The sequence below is a fragment of the Vombatus ursinus genome, unplaced genomic scaffold (assembly GCF_900497805.2).
Source record: "Vombatus ursinus unplaced genomic scaffold, bare-nosed wombat genome assembly UNPS02009062.1, whole genome shotgun sequence".
Classification (NCBI taxonomy): domain Eukaryota; kingdom Metazoa; phylum Chordata; class Mammalia; order Diprotodontia; family Vombatidae; genus Vombatus; species Vombatus ursinus.
In genome coordinates this window covers 22,423,325-22,447,165 of record NW_020948840.1, presented here as the reverse complement: position 1 = coordinate 22,447,165, position 23,841 = coordinate 22,423,325, and the positions used below count along the sequence as shown (strand labels likewise).

At 39.8% G+C, this 23,841-nt stretch overlaps 1 protein-coding gene across 1 annotated transcript in view; it reads right to left on the bottom strand.

Moving 5' to 3' along the window:
* Positions 1–15,723, bottom strand: part of DNAJC27 (DnaJ heat shock protein family (Hsp40) member C27) — a 52,723-nt gene extending 37,000 nt beyond the window's left edge. The window contains exons 1-2 of the mRNA XM_027850555.1: positions 15,487–15,723; positions 5,080–5,162 (exon numbers count right to left, since the gene is read on the bottom strand). Of these exons, the coding sequence (XP_027706356.1) occupies positions 5,080–5,162; positions 15,487–15,573 (170 nt within the window). The 5' untranslated portion in view covers positions 15,574–15,723. The remainder of the gene's footprint in view (positions 1–5,079; positions 5,163–15,486) is intronic.
* Between the last annotated feature and the right edge of the window lie 8,118 nt (positions 15,724–23,841).

Here is a 23,841-nt window from a genome sequence, read left to right as displayed (position 1 = left end):
TCAGAGGATATCTTTTAAAATATTTTTTTAAAGAAAGAAAAAGAGGAAGAGAAAAAATTTCAGTGAAACTGATCAACACATTGAAGAAGTCAGTTAGTCTATCAGTCAACAAGCATCTATTAAATGCTTACTTATGTGCCAGGCGCTGTGCAAAGCACAGAGGATACAAAAAGCACAAAAACTCCTGCATTCCAGGAGCTTATAACCTAAGGGAAGATGAGCAGCAAACAGCTATACAGGATAAATTGGAGATAAACAACAGGTACAAGGTACTGGCATTGAGAAGGATTAGGAAAGGTCTCCTAGAGAAGATGGGATTGTAATTGAAATTTGGAGGATGCCAGAGAATCAAAGATATAGAGAATTTTAGGCATGGGGGACAGCCAGTTGAAAATATCCAGAGTTAAGAAATGGAAAGTTGCATTTGAGGAACAGCAAGGAGGTCAGTGTAACTGGATCACAGAGTATGTAGGGGAAGTATGGCATAAGACTGGAAAGGCAGGAGGAAGTCAGGTTATGAGGGGCTTTAAAAGCCAAATAGAGGCTTTTATATTTGACTCTAGAGGTGGTAGGGGATCATTGACATTTACTGAATGAGAGGATGGTATGATCAGACCTGCACTTTAGGAATATTAATTTGACAGCTGAATGGAGCACAGAGTGGGGAGAAGCTTGAGGCAAGGAAAGCAACCGAAAGGCTATTGAATAGTCCATGTCAGAAGTCATAAGAGCCTGCACCAGGGTGGTGGTGGGGTCAGAGGAGAGAAGGAGATCTAGATGAGATGTTACAAAGATAAAATTACAAGGACTTGGCAAAAAATTGAATATGAGGCTGAAAGGTAGGAATTGAGGATGATGCCTAGATTGCAAGACTGGATGACTGGGAAGATATGGAAGTTAGGAAGATGGAAAGGTTTCAGGGGAAAGAAAGAGTTCAGTTTTGAACATGTTGAATTTAAGATATCTATGGGACATTCAGTTTGAGATGTCTAATGGGTAGCTAGAGATGCAGCTCTACAGGTTAGGAGAGAAGTTAGGGTTGGCCAACTAGACTTATGAATCATCAGCATAGAGATAATAATTGAATCCACAGATGGCATCACTAAGTGAAACAGTAGAAAGGGAGAATAAAAGAGGGCCCAGGACAGAGGCCTGAGGGCAAGGACCTGACCTGGGTAAAGATCCAACAAAGGAGAGTCAGAAATGATAGTCTTGCCACAAAAACCTAGAGAGATGACAATATTAAGGAGAAGAAGGTGACTGATAACGTCAAAGACATAAAGAGAGGTCTAAAAGGATGAAGACTGAGAAAAGGCAGTTAGATTTGGCAATTAAGCAATCATTGGTAACTTTGGAGAGAACAGTTTTCAGCTGAATGAGGTCAGAAGCCAGAATGTAGAAAACTTGACATTATATTCAATAAACCTCATCTTTCCCTTATTCAACTCCCTCAGTGCCCTCTGAAGACATTCATGTTCTAAAGGGACACTTGTTTCTTTATTCTCTGTTAGAATGTTAATATATTATATTATCATATAGCCCTTTTCAAGGTTTACCTTCGGTTTCCTTTGACTTTGTGTTTGCATTCGAAAGTTCCCACACAGCTCTGGTCTTTGCCTCAGAAATAGTTAAAAGTCCTACATTTTCCCCCTTTAGGATTATATCCTTGGTGGCAAGCCTCTATCATTTTTTTCTCTGGAACATTTGTGTTCCAAAATTTCCTCTCATTTTTAGCAGAAGATGCTAGGTAATTTATGATACTGACTGTGGATTTTTGGGTCTTAAAATGCTTCCTTCTGGATGCTTGTACTCTTTTTCCTTTGATGTGAGAACTGATTAATGATAGCTAGCATTTATATAGCACTTCAATATTTATAAAATCCTTCACAATTTTATCTCATTTGATCCTCACAACAACCCAGAGAGGTAGGAGCTATTACTATCCCCATTTTACATTGAGGAAACTGAGGTAAACTAAGGTTAAGTGACTTGCCCAGAAACACACAGCTATTAAGTGCCTGTGGCTGGATTTGAACTCAGGTCTTCCTGCCTCCAGCTCCAGCACTTCATCTACTGCACCACCTAGCTATGACATTCCCGGGACCCTTTTCTTTTTGGGTTTCTTTCGGGAGGTGACAGATATATTCTTTCTATCTTCATTTTGTCTTCTAGTCCTAACAGAACTGGGCAGTTTTCTTTTTTGGTTTCTTTAAATACACTGCTGAGGCTTTTTTTTTTTTTTTGCTCATGGTTTTTAAGGAGTCCAGTGATTCTTAAATTACCTCTTTTTCAACTGGTTTTCTAGGTCAGTTGTGTTTTGGTATCAGGTATCTCACCTTTTCTTTCTTTCTTTTTTTTTTGCCATCTTTTTATTTTGTTCTAACATTTTTTTGCGGTCTCAAAGTTACTGATTTCTTTTTGGTCTATTCTAGTTTTCAAGGAACTTATTTCTTGGGTAAGGTTGACTACTTTCTCTTCTACACTATTTATCCTCCTTCCAGTTCTTTCTTCCAGAATTTTTATTTCATTTTTTTAAACAATCTCTTGCTTCATTTCTTCCACATATTGATTAATTCTTAAGGAAAGATAATTTTTTCCTTTGATTCTCTGCCTGCAGTTATTACAGATTTTACTCTCTCTTTTGGGTGATCTTTAGATTTACAATAATTTTTTTATACTGGTAGATGTTTTCTTTGATTTACTTACCCCTGTTTTAGTTCCTGAATTGGGGTTTCGTTCGAGCACCTGGTTTTACCTCCTACTGTGTTTCTGGGTGGGGTAGTTGGCTTTATTTGGTTTCATCCTGGATCTCACGGATTCCTGTGCTGACCTCCCCCTCTCAAGGTTAGGCCCCTCTATACCTTTGAGTTTCAGAGTACTGGATCTTAAGGGTCTTCTCTAGCATCTCAAGACACAGTATTAGGGACCTAGAGTCCCTGGACCAAGGATATCCTTGTCTGAATGCTGCTACCCCACTGATCACTGCCCATTGCCAAGGTCCTCATCCTGGAGCTTCACAACCACTCTGGGGCTTTCTGAGTAGGCCCTTCACTTTTTCTGCCTCTGGACACAGAACTTTGAAGGCTTTACATGTGTCTTGGGTGCACTGGTAGGCTACACTGTCCTGGCACTGGCTTTGTTGGCTTCTCCCTTTCCTATTACCTTCTGGCTTTTGGGATGACACAGACAAGAATTGTACAGTATGACAAGGTATGATGGATTGCACTCAGGAGAGGTAAAGACCCAAATCAATAAGATCCTGGACTCACTGAAGCACTAAAGCATACTAAGCTTAAGTACTTCCAAAATAAATATAAAATCCAAGTAATTTCTGGCCATCTTACATGTACTCTATCCCTAAACTCATCATCAATGGTACCACATAGATGCTGTCCTCCTAATTACTGCTGTCAACGTAACCAAAGATGAATGGCCCACCATGGCACTACTGGCAGCGTCTACAACTTCTTTTCTTTTCTTTATCTATTTGCTGGGCATTGTACCTTACTGTTTCCTGATGGATGGAATATGTTTTATAGCTCTTTCATATCTCATCTCCCCACATCTGGGAGGCACTCAGTTAAAAAAAAATCATCTGGTCCAGCCCCCTCATTTGCCAGTGAGAAAAATGAAGCCCAGAGAAGTGAAGTGAATGCCTGACCTGGTAAGTCTATCTAACCTTCCAATCATCCAAACACTTCTAAAGCACCTTCTAAAGCACTGTTCTAGACACTGGGGATACGAACCTAAAGAAAGAAACAACCCATCCTTTCAAGTAGCTTCACATGTCTTGACTCTAGAGTCAATGCTATTTCCATTTCACTCAGCTGCCTCCACCCCAAAGAACATCTATTCTAATGAAGGGATATCAGAAGTCACAAAAAATAAATGGCTTATAGGAATTATAAACAAATAAGGGGGAAGGACATTTCTCCTGGTAGAATTCTTTAACCTCTACTGAAACCTTCTTTGGATTGCTCCCCGAGGTGGGGAGACAATCTTGGGTTCATGAAGATTTTGTATGGTAGGTCAAGCTCTTGGGGGCATACCAAGTAAGAAAGGAAAATATGGATCAAGTTGTTTCAGAGTACATATGTTTGTTGTCTAAGGACCAATGGAGCTGAGCTCACAGAGGCTCATCACTCAAAGGTAAGTCATCAAGTAATCAATACTTTATGGCTACAGCAACTCATGAAAACCACCTACTAAGAGGCTGCCATATGTAAAAGGAGCACTCAGGTCAATGAAATCAGAAAGTTTAAGTATCAAATAAGAAACAAATTATAAAGTTTTCCACATAGTATTTTGGCAGTTCAGAAGTAACAAAAATGGGGGCAGCTAGGTGGTGCAGTGGATAGAGCACAGGCCCTGAAGTCAGGAGGACCTGAGTTCAAATCCGACCTCAGACCAAATACTAGACACTTACTAGCTGTGTGACCCTGGGCAAGTCACTTAACCCCAATTGCCTTAAAAAAAAGAAAAGAAAAGAAAAAAAATGCTCTGAAGATATACCTGCTCAAAAGATAACATATGGAAATATCTGTGGCTTCTTGAAAAGTTCCATCTGGATCTGTTTTGCTTGACTAGAGTATACTTTTTGTTACAAGGAAGGACTTTTATTTTATGACAAAGGGAATTGAGTGAGTCAAGTGGATGGGTAGCTATAATTCTATTAAAAAAAAAGAAAAGAAAAAATCACAGAAAGCATTAATACACAGAAGTGAACAGAAAGAAGCAAGTTCAGAAGAGGATACAGGCAAGCAAGGCAGTTTTGGTACTATTATATTAGATTTAATATATAATTTGAAAAGAAACTGTACATAAAAAAATTCAGTTTCACATGCAATTCTCTTTCCATTCTTTGTATATTGAAATGTTTGCATTAACAGAGACTCAATTTTTTTAAAAGTTCCATGTGTCAATGTAGACAGTCCCTATATTTTTGGAATGAGTTTTTATTTCTCCTTTCTTCAATTATATTACCATAGTTCCTACATAGAGAGTGAAATCTATACTATTAAGAAACAGGATTTCTGATTTCCTGTGCAATTTATAATCTAAAAGAAATAATATACTCACTTTGTAACTCCATAGTCAATTCCTATTGTTGCTAGGTATTTGGGCACAAATCTCTTCTCACAATAACGTTTTATAATACAGCTCTAAAAATAATAAAATACAAACACGTAGTAAATATATACAAACACATACATAAAAGTATAAAAATCAAAATTCATTATTATGTTCTAAAAAAGAAGTTGATCTTAAAAAGGCAACAATAAAAACATGAAGCAATCAAGAAATAAAGTGCTTACAAGAAGAATGTTAAAGAATAACTAAAAAGAGCTTCTTTCCTGAATAGTGTGAAAAAGACTTTTTTCCTAGAAAACTGGAATGTATAACCAAGAAAAAAGGGTAAATGTCTAGAAAACAAACTTCCACAATATAAAGATTTACAGTGGGATGATAAAGGGACATCTCATTTACATACAAGTGATTCAAAGTTCCCATAGCACTTAACTTATTTAATACTCTATTTCCCAAAGGATGAAGTTTATGAAATTGAACATAGTAATATAAAAATCAATTAAAATTAATTGAAAATACAAACCAGAACAAAACCAATTCAAGGGGGCAGAGAAATCAATTTTTACCAGGCACCTAGGATAAGTTCATTACAGTAGCTGAGCACTGAAATTACCTGTAAGTTTCCTGACAACTAAGACAGAAAAGGAAACATGATGAGTTACACAGTTCTTACTGTTTGATAAAAGAAATCATCAAGTTTGTCTGAAGAGAGAAACTTTTTCCTGCCACTAAACTCAAGAAAAAAATTATTATATAGGAGACAGTGGCTGACAGAATGCAGAATGTCTTCAATTACAGTTTTACAAAATATACCTAAATACTGTTTATATGTGGGCATATCTTACAGCTGCCTTCTAAAAAAATTGAATTATAATATTTAATCTTAATTCAGTGAAAACACATCTTCAGGGAGTTGAGATCATACAGTCTTAACATATGTGGCAATTAGAAAATTCAGAACGGTTTCTACCTTCACATCTATATTTTACCACAACCAGAAACTTTTCCACCTCTGTGATTTCAGAAATTTTCCTAAATACAATCTTCATTTATTGTCATCTTTCCCTCAGCCTTACTTTTGTTAAATATAGCGTTCATTACCAAAATCCAAACTTTTCCTCTAGCTTTCTTTCTCAGTTCTCTCAGGCCATCATACCTGTTCTGGACTTTCTCTTCTTTGCAGTCTTGGCCCTACAGTTAACCAGCTAACTATTAGTCTCTTTCAAATATCCGATGTCTTTAACAAACCTCTCGAAAGTGTTGGTTTGCAATTAATTCATGGTTGAATGCTGTCCAGAACTAATGGCCTCCATCACCAAATGACCATCTGGGTCACCATCACCACCAACCCTCCTGTGTCCTGCTTCAAGCAACTGTTAACCCAAATCAACAGATATTTCCCCAGTCTTACAGCTAGCAAACTCCTACATCCTGCACTCCTAATCTGAACTATTCACTGCCCCCATCTACTAAGGTGAAGAAAACCCCTTTCCCCAACCTTTCCTCAGATTCATTCCCATCCAGCTCAGACCTCTTCCTCCCCAATCCTTATCCTCTGCTTTCTGCCCATTCCACTATGCCTTCTAAAAGCATTATTCTATCGTGAGCCAATTCCTTTTCATCCTAGATTTTTTTTCTTCTTACATTCTATCTTCTGGTATTCATAAAAGCCTAAGTTACAATTTTCCCATCTATAAAATGAAGAAAATAATACTAATACTACCTATCTTACAAGGTTGTTTTGAGGATTAAATATTTTATACACACATAAACACATATGTAAATATTTTGTAACCTTACAGCTGTAGAAATGTAAGCTATTGTTAGGGTTGAGTTTTTCATTTTAAACATATTAATTAATTCCAAATAAATAAGTAAAAGTTTTTTACTGTTAAAGGTGCTTAATTATTAATGCGTTTTTTTTAATCCTTTATGTGTGTTGTTTTTTTTAAATAAAGAGAATACTCAAAAAAGCTTTTACTGACAAAGCTAGGACTGGGAAAGGGAGAAGAAGCTAGCTTTGTGACAAGGATGGGGAATAGGAGAAGCAAGGCACTGCTTACTTATAGAGTAATTAGATATAATTTTATATATAAACCACTGTCCCCAGCTACTCTGGAACGAACCATCCTTCCCACCCTCTCCTCCTAAACAGAAGCCCAAAAACTTAGACACCTCTGTGGCACAAGACTGAAAAAACTCTTTTAAGAATTAAAGTTCATGGTACCCAAACCCATAGACTCTAAGGGACATTATGTTTTTATCTCTCCTTACCTTTATATTGCTTATCTTAGCACAGTGACTTCCAAAAGGGTGCCACAATCAGAAATAATAACAATCAGCAAGGACTGAAGCTTACCCAAGATACAACAAAAGATTTATTTTTCACTGAATTTGTTTGGCTAAGTGCTAGTATTCACATGTAATGCTTAAATTTTACCTGATGTAGAAGATAAAATCTGGGGGTGAGGGGTGGTAGGAGTGTTTATCTTGAGAGGGTTCTATTTAAGCTTTTAGAGCTCTAAGACTCTTAGGTTAATGTTTCCACCGAGTTACATGTAGCCATGTATGACATAAAATACTTCTTGTTTCTGTCTGTTTTCAAAATTATGAAGTAAACAAAGACTGCATTTGGAGCCCCCATATTCCTTTTTTGTTTTTGTTTTTCCTCAGTTAAACTCTCTACTTCAAATATCTCTCCTGTTCCTATCATCCAATGTCTTCCTGCTACTTAATGGTGCTATCCTATCAAAAAGGAAAGGACCATTCATACTGATTCTCCCAAGCTTACCTACATTCTCAGAGAAACACATAATGTTGGAACTAGAAGGGAGCTTAAATGTCATCTTCTCCTGATGCAAAATTACAGTGACCAGAAATAACAGCTAAGATGGTGGAGTAAGAGGAAGCAATACAGCTCAAGTCCCCCCACAACTCCAACAATCTAAGAACACTAGACCAAGTAGTAATTGTGAAATCAAAGGAAAAACTACAATGGGTCATCTTTCTACCCCCAAGATCACAAACTCAACTTACAAAATTCAAGTTACAACATTTGAAAAATTCAATTTTTAAGAAAGTGACCAGGGCAAGAACTACACAACAAGGGCCACTAGGATCATGGACACCCAGAGTTCTGAACTAGGCCAATGGCAGGCATGGAGATGACTAGAACTGATGTCAAACCCAGTTCCCACCCAACCCCTCCCCCACTTCTAGCTCAGTGCCTGAAGCATTAACTCAGCTCCTAGAGCCAATTGTGGACCCCATCTAGAAGAGCCTCATCCTCTAGAGCTCCCAACCAGGCCAGCAATGCCATATTGCCCAGAGCAGATTGCTAAATGACAAAATAAAATAAAATAAAATAAAAATATATATTTTTTAATCTTAAAAGAAATATGTCCAGATCTCTTAGAACCACAGGACAAAATAAAAATAGAAAAAATCCACTGGTCATGTCCTAAAATAAACTCCAAAAGAAAACTCCCAGGAAAGTCATAGCCAAAATCCACAGCTTCCACGTAAGAGGAAAAATACTGTAAGCATCCAGAAAGAACCAAGGAATGACAGTCAGGATCCCACAAGATTTAACGGTTATCACTATAAAGGAGGGGGGAAGATGGATTATGATATTCTAAAAGGCAAAGGATATAGGCCAACAACCAAGAATAACTTATCCTGCAAAACTGAGGATAATCCTGGCAGGGGGGAGCAGTAAATGGACTTTTAATAAAACACCTTCATGATGGAAACCCTTCATGATGGAAAGACTGGAGCTAATTATAAACTATCAACTACAAAGTAAAAAGAAGTAAGAAGTAAAGAGAAATATAAAAAGACAAAGCAAGTAACAATAATGATAATAATAAGCAAGCAATCAGAAAAGACTTTAAAAGAATAAAGTGGTTGAATTCTAATGGGGGGGAAGGTGTGATACAAGCATCCACTAAGAACAGTGATGTCATCAGGGGTCACAGAGTCAAAAAAGATGGTGGGCCTGAAAGTGGTTTCTGTTAGGATCTGAAGATCGTAAATGAAAAAAAGAAAAGGGAGGGGATGAAAGGAAGGAAGGACACACTAGGGAAGAAATGGGGAATAGATGAATAACATTATCTCTCATAACTGAGGAGAGCATAGAAGTGAATACCACTTGCTGGGGGGGAAAGGCATCACTTGAACCTAATTTTGAACGGATACAAAGTGAAGTAAGCAAAACCAACATAATTTATACTATAACAACATTATAAAAATGAACAATTTTGAAAGATTTAAGAATTCTGATCAATGCAATGATCAGTCACAATTACAGAGAGCTGATGATTTAGAATGCTACCTCCTTCAGGATAGGAAGGTGATGTAATTTTGGACAAGGTCAATGTGAGAATGTGTTTTTCCTGATTACGCATATTTGTTGCAGGGGCTTTTTTTTCCTTTTGGAGGTTTGAGGGGGCCAGAGGAAGGCAGATGTTAATTGAAAAAAATTAATTTAAAACTTATAATGACCAAGTTTTGCCCCAAAGAAGAACTATGGGAAGACATTTCCTCTCCTTTTTAGAGGTGGGAGACCATATGTAAACACTACAGATAATATCAGATTTTTTTCAATATGTTGGTTAGTTTTACTTAACTTTTTTCTTTCCTTTTTTCCTTCTTTATTATAAGAAGGGACTTTCTGGGAGGGATTGGGGAATGATACAGTGGAAAATAGTAGGTAATATAAAAACAAAAGAAAAGAAATCATATGGTTCAAGACCATTATTTAACTGAGGCCCAGAGAGGTAAAGTGATTTGCCCATGGTTATACAGCCAGTTCCTAACAAAACTGGGAAGAAGATCAAGGCCTCTTTAATCCTGGTCAGTGTCCACTTTATAATCACTAATTAGGGGCAAGAGGCAAGCACAAACAAACATTTGAGACTGGCCTCTAGGAAACCTAGTTTAACTGGTTTAGAATAGCTGTAAGGAGCAACAAAGTCAGAAGAGGTCATCTCTTATCAGTGATCTCCCAATTACCAAATCTGATGACTGTTTTTTAGTCCTTATCCTTCTTGACTTCTATATAGCATTTTGACCAACCTCTGCTACTGGGCACTCTTTCCTTTATGGGTTTTTGTGACCCAGTTCTCTCTTGGTTCCCCTATTGCTCATCCTGAATGCTCTTTTTCAGTGTCTTTTACTATATCATTCTCTTATATCCTGCCCCCTAACTCTGGATGTAACCCAAGGCTTTGGCTAGGATTGCAAAAATTATCAATGCCAATTTTTTAAAAAAGTAGAATAAAATGGCTACTGAGAAATGAAACCCAAGAAAAGTGATGAGAAGGTAAGAAAGCACTTTAACACCCTCAGGTCATGATGCCCGAATGAACTACATTTCAGAACACTGAAACAATCTATAGACATAATTGCTGAGTCAATGTCTGTGACTGTTGAAAAACTGCAGAGAAGGCTACAGGACTGAAAAGGGCTAATGTCCTAATTTTTCTTTTCTTTTTAGGCAATTGGGGTTAAGTGACTTGCCCAGGGTCACACTGCTAGTGTCAAGTGTTTGGTCTGAGGCCGAATTTGAACTCAGGTCCTCCTGACTTCAGGGCCTGTGCTCTATCCACTGTGCCACCTAGCTGCCCCTTAATGTTCTAATTTTCAAAAAGCAGAAGGTGAATTATTCAAATTACAGTCTGCCAATTTTGATGCTCCAGCCTACAAAATTTTTAGAATGAATTATTGAAGGTCTGTAAGAACTTGAAAAGAGAGCTGGTGATTATTTTAAACTTATATATGTTCATCAAGAATAAGTCATTACAGACTAAACTCATCTTTTTTTTTTTTTTACTAGATTATCACATCCTTAGATGAGTAAAATGCTATGATAAAGTATACCTAATTTGAGGCAGCAACTTGTCAGTCTGTCATTAAAAGTATCTTATGTACAAGATGAAGAGGGATGGATTATAAATGTTAGATTACAGTTAGATTCAGAACTAATTCTGTCACCAGATCACCAGTAATTAAAAATAGATCAATGTCAAACTGGAGTTAGGTTTCTAGTGGGGTGCAAAAGGGCTCTTTTTGCCCAACATTTCCTTCAAGGACTTGAAATGAAGGTACATAGGGAATATTTATCAAATATACAGATGACATAAAACTATGTTACACTTAATTTACTTGCAACTGAGTTTGCAATCCATTCAAACCCTCAATTTCTTCATACAGGGACTATAGTCTTAAAAGTTTTGAGTACTTTGTTAAGTATGTTTCAGAAAGGAATCCTGCTTCTGGTATAGATTGAACTAGATGATGTCTGAGGTCCCTTTCAACTGTAAAATGTTATGATTTCATGTTTCTGTAGTTAAGATGTAATGAGGGAAAATAAGTCCTGATGGGGTGAGGTGGTACGGTAAGTCAAAATGGAATCAAGGGGTTCATGAAGCATTGGTGGCAGATGGAGAAGGAAGAATGAGAGTAGCCTGAGTGAAGTGGGGAGAAGGGGCATTCAGAGGGCAGTTAACCCTGAGCTCCTGAGGGAAGGGAAAGAGGGTCCCTGAGAGGAAAGTGAGGTAAGAAGGGAGGGATACTAGAGATAACCATCATCTACTTCAAAATTTTGCTTTAGGACATGCCTGGTTTCTTTTATCATTCCCTTCCCACTTTTTCTCCCCTCTCTTACAACACCCCTCCCCTCTCCATTCCAAACATAGCTTGTCAGGTCCCCAGTGGGCCTAGCCTAATTCTATCTCAAGTGTCAAGGAAAAAGGTGGAGGAAGAGAGCCAGCCAAAGTGAAGTGACTAAGGTGAAATTAGCCTGAGGGAAATTTCACAAGGACAGACAAAAATAAGTCTTGCATATTAAACTGAAGATTTGGACAAGGGCAACTCTGTGTGCAGCTTGATGGAAATTATGCACCTGCCACCACCACCAAAATTTTCCCCTGCTTCATCCAGGGGCTTCTCCCATGCCAACCAAGCTCCCTAAGGAAACATGGAAATAAACAGGGAAAAGGCTTATTTCATCAATGATGTACAAGAAAAATTGCTAAGACATAGTAACAAATCAATCAACAAACACTTAAGTGCCTACTATGGGCCAGGCACAGTGCTGGGTGCTGTGGGTACACATAGAAAAATGAAACCCTTTCTATCTTCAAGGAGGTTATGTTCTACTGGAGAGGTACATGTTAAAAGAAAAAGTCAAGAAGCATTTATTAAGTGCCTACTATGTACCAAGTACCGTGTTAAGCTCTGGAGATACATACACACAAAGACAAAAGCAAAAACAGTTTCTGCTCTCAAGAAGCTCACAAGAGCAATGGAGGAGATAATATGCAAACTGCTATGTAGAACAGGACAAATATGAGATAAAGAGGATCAGAAAGGCTTTTTGTACAAGATGGGAATTTAGCTGGGACTTGAAGGAAGCCAGAGAAGCCAGGAGACTGATGAAGAGAGAATTCCAGGCGAGGGAAACAGTCAGGGAAAATGTAACAAGTTGGGAGATGGATTGTCCTGTTCGAGTAACAGCAGGGAGGTCAGTGCTACTGGGTCACTGAAAATGTGAAAAGAAAGATGATAAAGACCGAGAACTCGTCTCTCTTAGTTCAAGCTCTCATTAACTCTTGACTTGACTATTACCTTGCCTCCTAATTGGTCTCCCTGACTCAAATCTTTCCCAACTCCAATCTATCCTCTATGCAACCAGCAAAGTGAATTTTTAAAGTACCATGTCCCCCCCTCCATATTAAACTCCAGCGGCCCCCTATTACCTTTAGAAACAAATATAAAATTCCTGTGTTTGCCATTCAAAGCTCTTCACAACCTGGCCTTTCCCAAGTTTTCACATACATTAATACCTTCCATAGATTCTTTGGTTCAACATAGCGATCTATTTATTGTTCCTCAAATTGGACACTCCACCTCTGTACCTTTGCATTGGCTGTCCCCCATGCCTTCTTTCTCACTTCTACCTCATAGAACCTCTGGTTTCTTTGAAGATTAAGCTCAAGCAATTCTGCAAGAGAATTTTCCTGATCATCCCGGCTGCTAGTGCCCCTCGTCTATCTCATATATACTTTGTACTGCATAGCTAACTAGATATAAGTGTTTTCTTCCCCATTAAAATACAAGCTCTTTGAGAATGAGGACTATTTAATTTTAGTCTTTGTAGAATAACAACAACAACAATAATAATAGCAAGCATTTATATAGAGTGTGAAGGTTTACAAAATACTTTATATATGTTATCTTGTTTTACCCTCACAACGGCCCTAACAATTAGATGCTATTACTGTCCCCATTTATAGTCGGGCAACTGAGGCAGGTAAAGGCTAAGTGAATTGTCCAGGGTCACACAGTTAGTGAATGTCAGAGGCTGGATTTGAACTTAGGTCTTCCCGCCTCCAGGTACACCATTCTGGACTCTGAGCCACCAGCTACCTCAAAGCTAAGGCCACATCCAAGTTACAGCTTTGCTATAAGTATGATCTCCACGGCCTTGATAAGTCATTTCATCCCCCTGGATTTCAATTTCCTCATCTGTTAAATAGAGATAACTTTTGTGTTACCTCTCTCACAGGGTTGTCATGAGGATCAAATGAAGGAATAGTTTAAAGTGTTATATTATCATCAGCAGGAGCCTTTTCTTGTAACAAAAAGGTCACTGAGCTTGAAGTCAGACGGCCTGGGTTAAATCCTGACTGTGGGACCAGGATTAACTATGATGTGTGGCAACCATGGCCAATCCCTTCCAACTGACTGGAAGTACATGTAGCCTGATTTAGGTTAAACAGAAGAATGTACATTCTAATAATCACAGCTGTTTCAAGATGGAAAGGATTTCCTTTGTCAAGTAAAGAGCACTTCTCACTGTTTGGTTTTAAAGCAGAGACTGTCAGGGATGATCCCTAATTAGGAGGGAGTTCATGAGATCATAAATACAGAGCTGGAAGACACCTTACAGGCTATCCTGTTGAAGCTCCTCATTTTGAGGAAGTGGAAACCAAGACCCAGATAAGTAAAGTGATTTGTTCAGAGTCAATAAATAACAAAATTGAAATTAAACCCGAGTTCACTGATTCCAGATCCTGAGCTCTTTCTACTTTACTTCCATGGCTTGGTTTCTCTGGCTTCCTTCAAGATTCAGATCAATCCCACCTTATGCAAGAGGTCTTCTCCTCTTAGACTGCCTTCCATCTATTCTGCAAATACCTTGTATGTGCCTAGTTATTTACATATTGTCTCCTCCAGAAGAATATACACTCCGTGAGGGCACGGGCTTTCTTTCTTTGAATTCACAGGGTAAGGCACATAATAAGCACTTAATAAACGCTTCCTGACAAAGATCTAAGAGAATTCATGATGGAAAATGCTATCCACATCCAGAGAAATAACCATGGGTTATGAATGCAGATCAAAGCATACTAGTTTATCTTTCGTTGTTGTTTGCTTGTTTGTTTTTTGGCAATTGGGATTAAGTGACTTGCCCAGGGTCTACAAAGCTAGTGTCTGAGGCCAAATTTGAACTCAGGTCTTCCTGACTCCCAGGCTAGTGCTCTATCCACTGGGCCATCTAGCGCCCCTGTTGTTTTTTCTTTCTCGTGGTTTTTTCCCTTTGGTTCTGATTCTTCTTTCATATGACTAACGTGGAAATAAAAATAAATAAATGCATGTTGACGGAACCACACTGCTTCAAAAAGGACCAGGTAGACGACCTCTAAGACCTCTCCCAAATTTCAGAATCGAACAATAATAGCTAGCATTGTAATGTGCTTCAAGATTTGAAAAGCTCCTACGTTAACCCATTAGATTTTACTCCTGGAAGCTAGAGAAGGAGTCAGCTCAAGAGAAAGAAGAACCTGTTAACAATAAAAGAGGTCCAACATTGGAATAGTCTGCCTTTACAGGTAGTGAGTTCCACATCATCGGGAGTCTTCAAGGAGGCTGTATGACCACTTGCTGGATATCGCCTATGGGAGCCGGCTGGACTGGGTGGCCTCTGAGGCCGCTTCCATCTCTGACATCCTAAGATTCTCTCCTAAGCCGGGGCAGGTATTTGATCTTTCTCGGGGGCTGGCTGTATTTGAGGGGCTGGCCAGCTTGGGGCAGAAGAGCGCTGGCTCTAGAGTCAACGGACTCTGACACCTGTGTGACCTTGGACAAGTCGTCTCCCCGCTCCGGGATTCAGTTTCCCTTCTATATAAAACGAGAGAGGTAGAATTCGAAGGTCTATTACTAAAGCGCCCAGAAATGCTTCTCTTCCGCCTTCCCCAGCTTGCCCGAGGCGGGGCAAAAGGGTGGATAGGCTCGAAGCCGTTGAGTGGCCGCCGTGGCAGCCAATGGGCGCCGGTTCTGCCGCCCGGTCCCGCCCTTCGCAGTGCCCCTCCCCTCCTGGCGCGCGGTACTCACTTTCCCCACTTCTGCGTTGCCCATGGAGATGACTTTGATGCGCAGGGACTTGCCCGGCTCCTTCCGCTTTGGCATACCGGCCTCCATTGCCCTCCCGGCCGCGGGGCCAACGAACGGGACGTAGTCGTTTCTCTTTCGCTAAGCTCACCCGTCTCTCGGGCCTCCGCCGCCAAATCGGGGAGCTGCCGCAGATGCCGTCGCCGTCACTGTCGTCGCCTCAGTGACACGACCCGCCATAGCGGGCCAGGCTGCCAAGCAGCAGGCGCGCCGGGAGCCTTGGGCTCGCGACGAGTCTCGCGAGGAGAAAAGGGAGGGCGTGACGTCACTTCCCCTCCCCCCCCACGGGCCGTCGCCCTGAATCCTTCTGGGCTGCGTGTCGGTCCTTTCGTGGTCCTGTACGGTCCGAGGACCGCGGTGATTATCGAGGGCTTCCATTTCCGTTCCGTCGGCTTCCTCTGGAGGCTCAGTTATTTGCAGGCCCCTCTAGAACCACCCTTGTTAAAAAGAGTGGGATCCCTGGGCCTCCTGGGACCCCTCCCTCAGTCCCAGGCGTAGGCCCAGGCCGCCTGTGCCCGATGAAGGCCCTCCATAGAGTGGACATGCCCCAGGCGTGGCTCGGCCGTGTGGGCCTGTTCCCTCTGCAACATTAGAGGGCTAGACTAGATACCCTCCAAGGGCCCTGCTCTCTTTAAACCTAGTAACTATAACTGCGTTGTCCCCAACCCCTTCTCGACCCTTCCACACCATTTTCCAGCTCACTTCTTTTTTCCATTGTTGTCTTTATTAGAGTGTAGGTTCCTCGAGAATAAGGACTTCCCTGGCATGGATTTGGATCGTACAGTGCCTGGCACTTGGGAAACCTCTTTATAAATGTTTTACCTAGCTCCTCAATTGAGTAAAATAGGTTTTGTTACAGCCTACCAAGGGCCCTCAAAAGGCATTATAGCAAGATAATTGCTGTGTCCACACCTTCGTGACCCCAATTTGGGAGGTTTTCTTGGTAAGGGTAATGGAATGGTGCCATTTCCTTTTCCAGTGGACTAAGGCAAATAGAGGTTAAGTAACTTGCCCAGTGTGGCTATATTTGAACTCAGGTTTGCCCTGACTGTACTGACTACCCAGTGCCCTATTCACCGAGCCACCTAGCTGCCTCAGTAGCAAGGGAGGCTAAGGCCTAATTTTACTATTTACTACCAACCCACCACTACTCCATCCTTCATTTGGCAACTTAAGGTGCCTAGTGAGTGCCCTTCCACTATTCTGGGCTGATTTTTCAAGTTCTCACTGGACTAGACAGCCCTGTACCCCTTAAGCAGCGTAAGAAATAGAAAAAGGAAAAAAGCAGTGGACTCAAGGTACAAATTGGTAATAATAATAAGTGTTACTTGTTTAACATGTTAAGATTTGCAAATGCTTATTGACTGGCAAAGAACTTAACATATCTCATTCAACCCTTATAAATAACCCAGGAACGATATGAATCTAATTTTAAAATGTTGCAGGAATAGAGTTAAATAATTGGACAAACATTAATTGTTCATAACTAGGTTGAACCAATATAATAAAAATGACTACTATCTAAGGTAATTTTCTCAGTGCTGCACCAAACTCCCAGAAGAATATTTTATGAAACTAGAAAAATAATAAAATATACATGGAGGAATGAAAGGTCCAGAATCTCAAAGGTAAAATGGAAAAAAAAAAGTGGAAAGGAAGCGGGTCTATCAGTATCAGTTCTTAAACTGCAGTACATAGTAGTAGTCATTAAAAAACTATTTGAAACTAGTTAAAAAAGAGACATGGATCAACATCCATGGTAGGTACACACAACATAGAAGCAAACAAAAACACTAGCACAGTGTTTAATAAACCCAAAGACCCCAGGTTCTGGAGGAAGTACTCAAAATTTGACTAAAACTTCTGGAAACTGTATAGCAGTCTGTCAGAAATTAGGTTTTGATCAATCCTTCACACCATGAACTAGTTCTCTCCTCTGATACTACCACTAACCTGGTGTAAGCCCTCATCACTTCATGCTTGGACTACTATAATAGCTTGCTGGTGGGCCTGCCTTACCTCAAGTCTCTCCACACTCCAATTCATCCTCCAGCCACCAAAGTGATTTTCCTAAAAAATCAGTTCAACCAAGTCACCTTTCTACTCAAACTCCAGTGGCTCCCTATAACCTCCAGGATTTAAAAAAAAAAAATCCTTTATTTAGCATTCAAAGCCCTTTATAATCTACCCTCCCCCTTCCAAGCTTCTTTCACTTTATTCCCTGCCACATACTGTTCAATCCAGTGACACTGACCTCTTTGCCACTTCACCAGCAGTACACTCCATCTGGGCCCTAGACATTTTCTCTGTGTCCCCCAAGCCTGGAATCCTTTTCTTCATCATCTCTGCTTCCTGGTTTCCCTGGCTTCCTTCAAGTCCCATCTACAGAAAACCTTTTCCAACCCTTCTTAATTGTAGAGCTTTCTCACTTTGAATTGTTTCCTATTTTTCCTGCATGTAGCTCATTTGTACATATTTGTTTGCTTGTGGTCTCCTTCCTTAGCTTGTGAGCTCCTTGAGGTTAGGGACTGTCTTTTGCCTCTAGTTGTATCTCTTGTTTATTGACTGACTGACTTCAAGCTTTATCACCACCTTCTAAATGAAGTCTTTTCTTATTCTATCCAACTGATAGTGCTCCCTCATCACCTGGGAGCTATTTTTGTATCTATTTTGTATATGCCTATGTCATATATACCTATGGTACTCTTCATTGTGGACAAGATCCTACCAGAAATAATTTTTTATTAATTTATGATAATTCTAAATCTAAAATTTTTCTGTCTAGGAAGAGGGAAAATGCCCAAGCTGATAAATGCCCTCCTTCCCACCCCTCTGCCATGTCCTTGGATATCTAACATAAATTATTTTGGAGTAACAGTTATAACATTCCTGGACAATATCAAAAATTCCACAACAAGCTGAAACTTAATTACACCACTTAGGGTAAAGTTCTATTAACAATTTGCTTCAGTAAAGAGAATAATAGTCATTTGACTTCTGGTACATCCTTGAAGAATAATTTTCCTAAAACCCTTCAAACCCTCTTTGACTGCTCCCTTGAAGGATTCTCCTTTCCAGCTGGTCAAAACCACCCCAATTTCCAAGAATTGAAGTAATCAAAGAAACTTTTTCCTTCTGTTAGGTGGATCATTGTCTTAATCTCTTCAGAGGAGTAGCACCTCTGGTTTGACAGCTTAGCAAGCCTTTTTCCAGGGCTGCTCATCCACCTTTGATGGATGTACCTGCCACTTGTAGCTCCAAGAACATGTAGCGTGCACAGTGGCCACACTCCAGTCAAACTGTTGGCAGATGAGCTAAACCAGGTTGAGGATAACCTACAGGCCTCAAACCCATCAATTAGGTAGGGAGATGTCTATCTCAAGCATGTAAAGACTTTCCACCTTTGGAATGGACAAATGAAGGCGGCTGAAGCAGCATCTGTGGAGTGCTTAGAGCTTGGTCAGACATTGAAGACACTAAGGTCATTCACTGCATCCTGGATCATCGCTAGTCAGCTTGATTTTTGTCTTGCCACTGGGCTTCAATGACTCTGGAAAAAAGAGTGAGGTTGAAAGTTTTCTGTGACTCTGCCTCACTTAAATCCAATTCACTACCAAGTCAAGATATTACTGTCATGTCATTGGTCCTCTTAAAAAAAAAAAAAGAAGAACAAACAACAACAATAATAACAATCCCTTCAGGGAATGTGGAGAAAAAAGCTACAACTATTAGGTGGATCAATTCAAGACCCCAGCAATTTTTCTTGTCACTAATCTCTTCCAGGGAGGAGTCATTCCTGGACTGAACTGAGGGTCAGCTGACAAGAAAGGAAGCAGGATATTGTTTTGGAATTGATGGCTAAAGACTGATAAGATTTCTCTTTTAGATTAGTACAAAGACTCCAGGCTAGTGTAATCCCTGTCCCAAACCCCATTGGTGTGGGACTCTTTTTTGGTGGAGATGAATGCCCTGCTCTGCATGAGGAGCAGGACAGAGTTAGTGAGTGTGGCAGAGAGTGTCCTTCTTCAGTCCTCTTTGGGACTCTTCCAGGTTCAAATTGCTGTAAGCTCCCAGTTTCAGGAAGGAAGATGAAAGAGGCTAATCCCACTTCAGATTGTCAAAGGAAAAGACTGGGAAGACATGAAAGGAGCCGGCAGTCTCTACAACATCCCTTTCCCACCTTGTCACTCTAGAGACTTTGAGAAACTACCCCTGGGATGAGATCCAAAATTGTCTCTCTTGGTTGAACTGAGCTATCTCCCAGTAGAAGAGCGCCTTCACTTTATATTGTCTGGTATATATTCTCCTATGCATACCTTCTCTAATTTCTGTTTTGCTGCCAATTTGGATAAATGGGTTTTCTTTGCTATTCGCTATGTGTACTCATCATGGAACTGGTAATAGGTGGGAAAGGAGTCAAACCTTAGCTACAGAGCTTAGGGTCCTCCTTCCCCTGTCTCCTCCCCTCAGTAATGACAAATTGATCTTAAGTTAGATAGAATCTGATCATATCCTACAGACTAATAATATTTGAGAGAGCAGATAGACATAGTTCTAGCCAGTACTCCTCTCTATGAGGAGTGTCCAAACTCCTGCTTCCCCTCCTGGCAGGAATTGGTGAAGGGAGGGGGGAGAGAGTCTATTCTGTCTCCCTTCTGGCCACATAACGCAGATAGCCCTTGTAAGACATGGAGCTTTACTACTGATGGCTCTGTCCACTTGGAGACTCACCACACCAGTGAAACATGTTACATTAGGGTAATTTTCAAATAATTTATTACTTTTGAATTCTTAGTTTAAAAAATTTAAATTATTTTTCTAAAAGAGAAAAGGAGTGAGAGGAAGTGGCTTTGTGTGGTTCCACCCCATTCGTGTGAGTGGTTTCCATCAATAGGACATAGACCCTGTAAAGGGTGGGATTTGCTTCCTTCACTTTTGTCTTTGTATCCCAGAACCTAGCCTAGTGCTTTAGCATGTAGTGGGTGTTTAATAAATGCCTTTTGACTGATTAATCTGACAGTGGCATGCAGAATAGTCCCTTTAGTCAAATGGACTTTGCTGGCTCTCAGTTCCTTTCTACAAAGCCCTGTACTGCTGTAACCTTCTTTCTGTGTTATATTCTATTCTTCCCAGGAATCTGCACTTTTAGAAAATAACCCTCTGGTGCTAAATTTGAATCCCAGAGATAATAAAAATCTAAATTATCTCAGCGATGTGATTAGCCCTAATTATAGCACTTCTGCTTGTCAGAAGGCATTCGTATGATGTTAGAGCTAGAGGATGTCTTAGAGAGCATTTAATCCAAACTTTTCATTTTACAGTTAAGAAAATGGTTCAAGAGAGGTGGAATGCCAAGTTAGTGGCAGAGCTAGTACAAAAGTCTGGATGCTCTTGTTAATTATACTAACCCACATTTCAGTTAGCTTTGCTAAATAAACCAGTTCATTCAGTTTTCTGATGTAACTGCAAACATAATCTGACAAAAAAATCCAAATGCAGTTCTTTAAAAAAGAAAAACATATTCCCAAAAAGAAAATATATTTCTTTTAGAATTGAGAAGTGTTAGTATGAATTAATCCCTCCCCCCACACCTCTTCATCCCCCTCTATGATTTCATTGGTGTGGGAAACTCCTGATGTGGACATCCTCAACCAACACAGATTAGAATCTCATCTACAATGTAGATCCTTGAGAGTGGCCTGAATCACAGAGAGATGAGCTTCCCATGGTCTCCTAGTGTATTTCAGAAGTATAGTTGCATTTTATAACAAGATGATGAAAGATGACCAACTATTAAACCTTATGAAGCATCGAATCACCTTTTCTTTCTTGAATTAGATAAAAAACTATAAAAACTCATCAGATTTGCTAAGGGCCTTTGATAGAACAAGAGTTTTCCACGAAGTGAAAGGAAGAAGTAGTAACTTCTCTCTCTACCACTAGGTGACTCCCTGACTCTATAAAACATGAAAAAATAAATCCTGTTATAAAGTTAGGAAATCTGTGCGAACAGAGCTACAAAAGAATTTTGTTTGTTGGTGTAGTAATTGGTATCATGTTTCCCCTACCTGGGATACTCTTCTGATTCCTCTTGCCATGCAAAATGTGCTTTAAAGCCCAGCTCAGGGACCAACTCCACCACGAGGCATCCCTGGATCCACTTATTTAATCTGTGTATGTGTTGTTCTATCCACCCACCTCAAGAACGTGAGTTCCTTGAGGGCAGGGATTGTTTCAGTTGTGTCTTTTTTTATCTCCAGGACCTAGCAGAGTGCCTGTACATAAAAGGCCCTAACTAAATGCTTATTGAATTGTTGAATTCAATTCCTCTGCTCTCTGGGATTTTGTCACAGGAACGAATACTATACTCTGAGAGTATAGTTAATAGTTTACTGGGTTTGTAAACACTTCCTGCTTTCACACATATGTATATACCCACCGAAGCCCAATCATGCCTCAGTTTTTCCCTATCTCTATGCTGGGAAAAATAATGGAATGTAGAAATATAGGCATATTTCTCTTATTTTAAGAAGATAATGGAACATGGAGTAGTGGACATATATATTACCTCAACTCTTCGAATTTTATTTTCTCTGTGGCTGCATATTCCATCTCAACTGATGCCTTTATTGGTAGAGTTGGGGGTGCAGAAGGGTAGGACATGTAAAGAAGCCTCAGGTGAGGTAACCATTCAAGAAAATAATGGTCCAGCCTAGTATTATAGAACGGTCAGTTGTTTTTACAAATTCTTATGTCTCAGTACACACTACAACTTTTTCCCATTTTCTCTGCCCAAGATTTCTAGATGACTGTCTTTCCAATACTTGTGTTCTCTGACTCTTGAATCTACATTTAACTTTGGTTTTGTGCTGCCTTATAACCATCAGGTTCTATATATTATATGGTTAGTTATAATTACGTTAATATATTTTGATCACTTATCCAGAATATTCTGTACCAACAGACCAAGAACCATAAACCAAATCTTAAAGCTTTTAATTTCGAACAGAATCACAAAATAAATTTAAAAAGGAAAAGCCAGAAGTAGAATTGATTTCTTATGATTCTCTCGTGTACTTTATATTACAGTCAAACTGGACTCTTTGCTATTCCCGGGACATGACATCCCATCTCTTGCCTTCATGATTTTGTACAAGCAGTCTCCCATACCTGGGATTCTCTCTTTATTCAGTTACTCTTGGAACTCTTACCTCCTTCCAAAAGTGAACTCAAGAGCCATCTCTTATAAGAGTCTTACTGATTACCCCAGCTGTTGGTCTTTATGTCCCCTACTCTCAATCATGTAATCACAAAATTGAAGATTTGGAAAAGTTCTCAGTGACTTCTAGTTCAACTCATATGCAAAAGGAACACAACATACCTGTTGAGTGGTTCTCAGCTTCTGATTGAAGACCTTCAAAGAGGAAAAACTTAGACTTTGTGAGACAGTCCATTTCCACTTCTAGATAGCTCTAATTGTCAGGGAATTTTTTCCCTTGACATTCAGCCTATATTAGCTTCTTTCAAACTTCCACACATTACTCTTGGTTTTGTCCCTCTGGGGTCAAACAGAACAAATCTAATCCTTCCTTCATATGACAGCCCTTCAAATATATGAAGACAACTATCATATCCATCGCTAAACTTTTCTTCCACAGGCTAAACATGCCCACTTTCAATTGATTTCATCCTGGTGGCCCTCCTCTGAACATTTTCTAGCTTATTAGTTCTCTCAAACTATGGCACCCAAAACTAAATACAGATGAAGTCTAAAAAGGGAAAAGTACAGAGGAACCGCCACCTCCCTAATTCTGAAAACTATACCCCTTTTAATATAGTACAAAATTATATTAGCTTTTTTGCCTGCCTTATCACACTGCTGATTCGTATTAAGATTGTGGTCCACAACATCCCAAGATCTTTTTCAGAACAGCTGCTATCCATGCTTCCCCCGCTTTGTACTTGCAAAGATGATTTTTTGTACCCAGGTGCATCTTCCTTACACCTTACTACCTAACATGTACTCCTCAATCGAGTGACACTGGAGTCATGGCTATTCCATAAACAAGACACTCTGTCTCTTAGCTCCAGGCATTTTCTCTGTCTATCCATCAGGTCTGGAACACTCTCCCTCCTCTGCTGTGACTACTGACCTCCCTGGTTTCCTTTAAATCCCAACTAAAATCCCACCTTCTCTAACCCCTCTTAATTCCAGTGTGTTCCCTCTTTTAATTATCTCCTAATTATCATGTATATAACTTGCTTTGTATATATTTGTTTGCATGATATGTCCCCCAT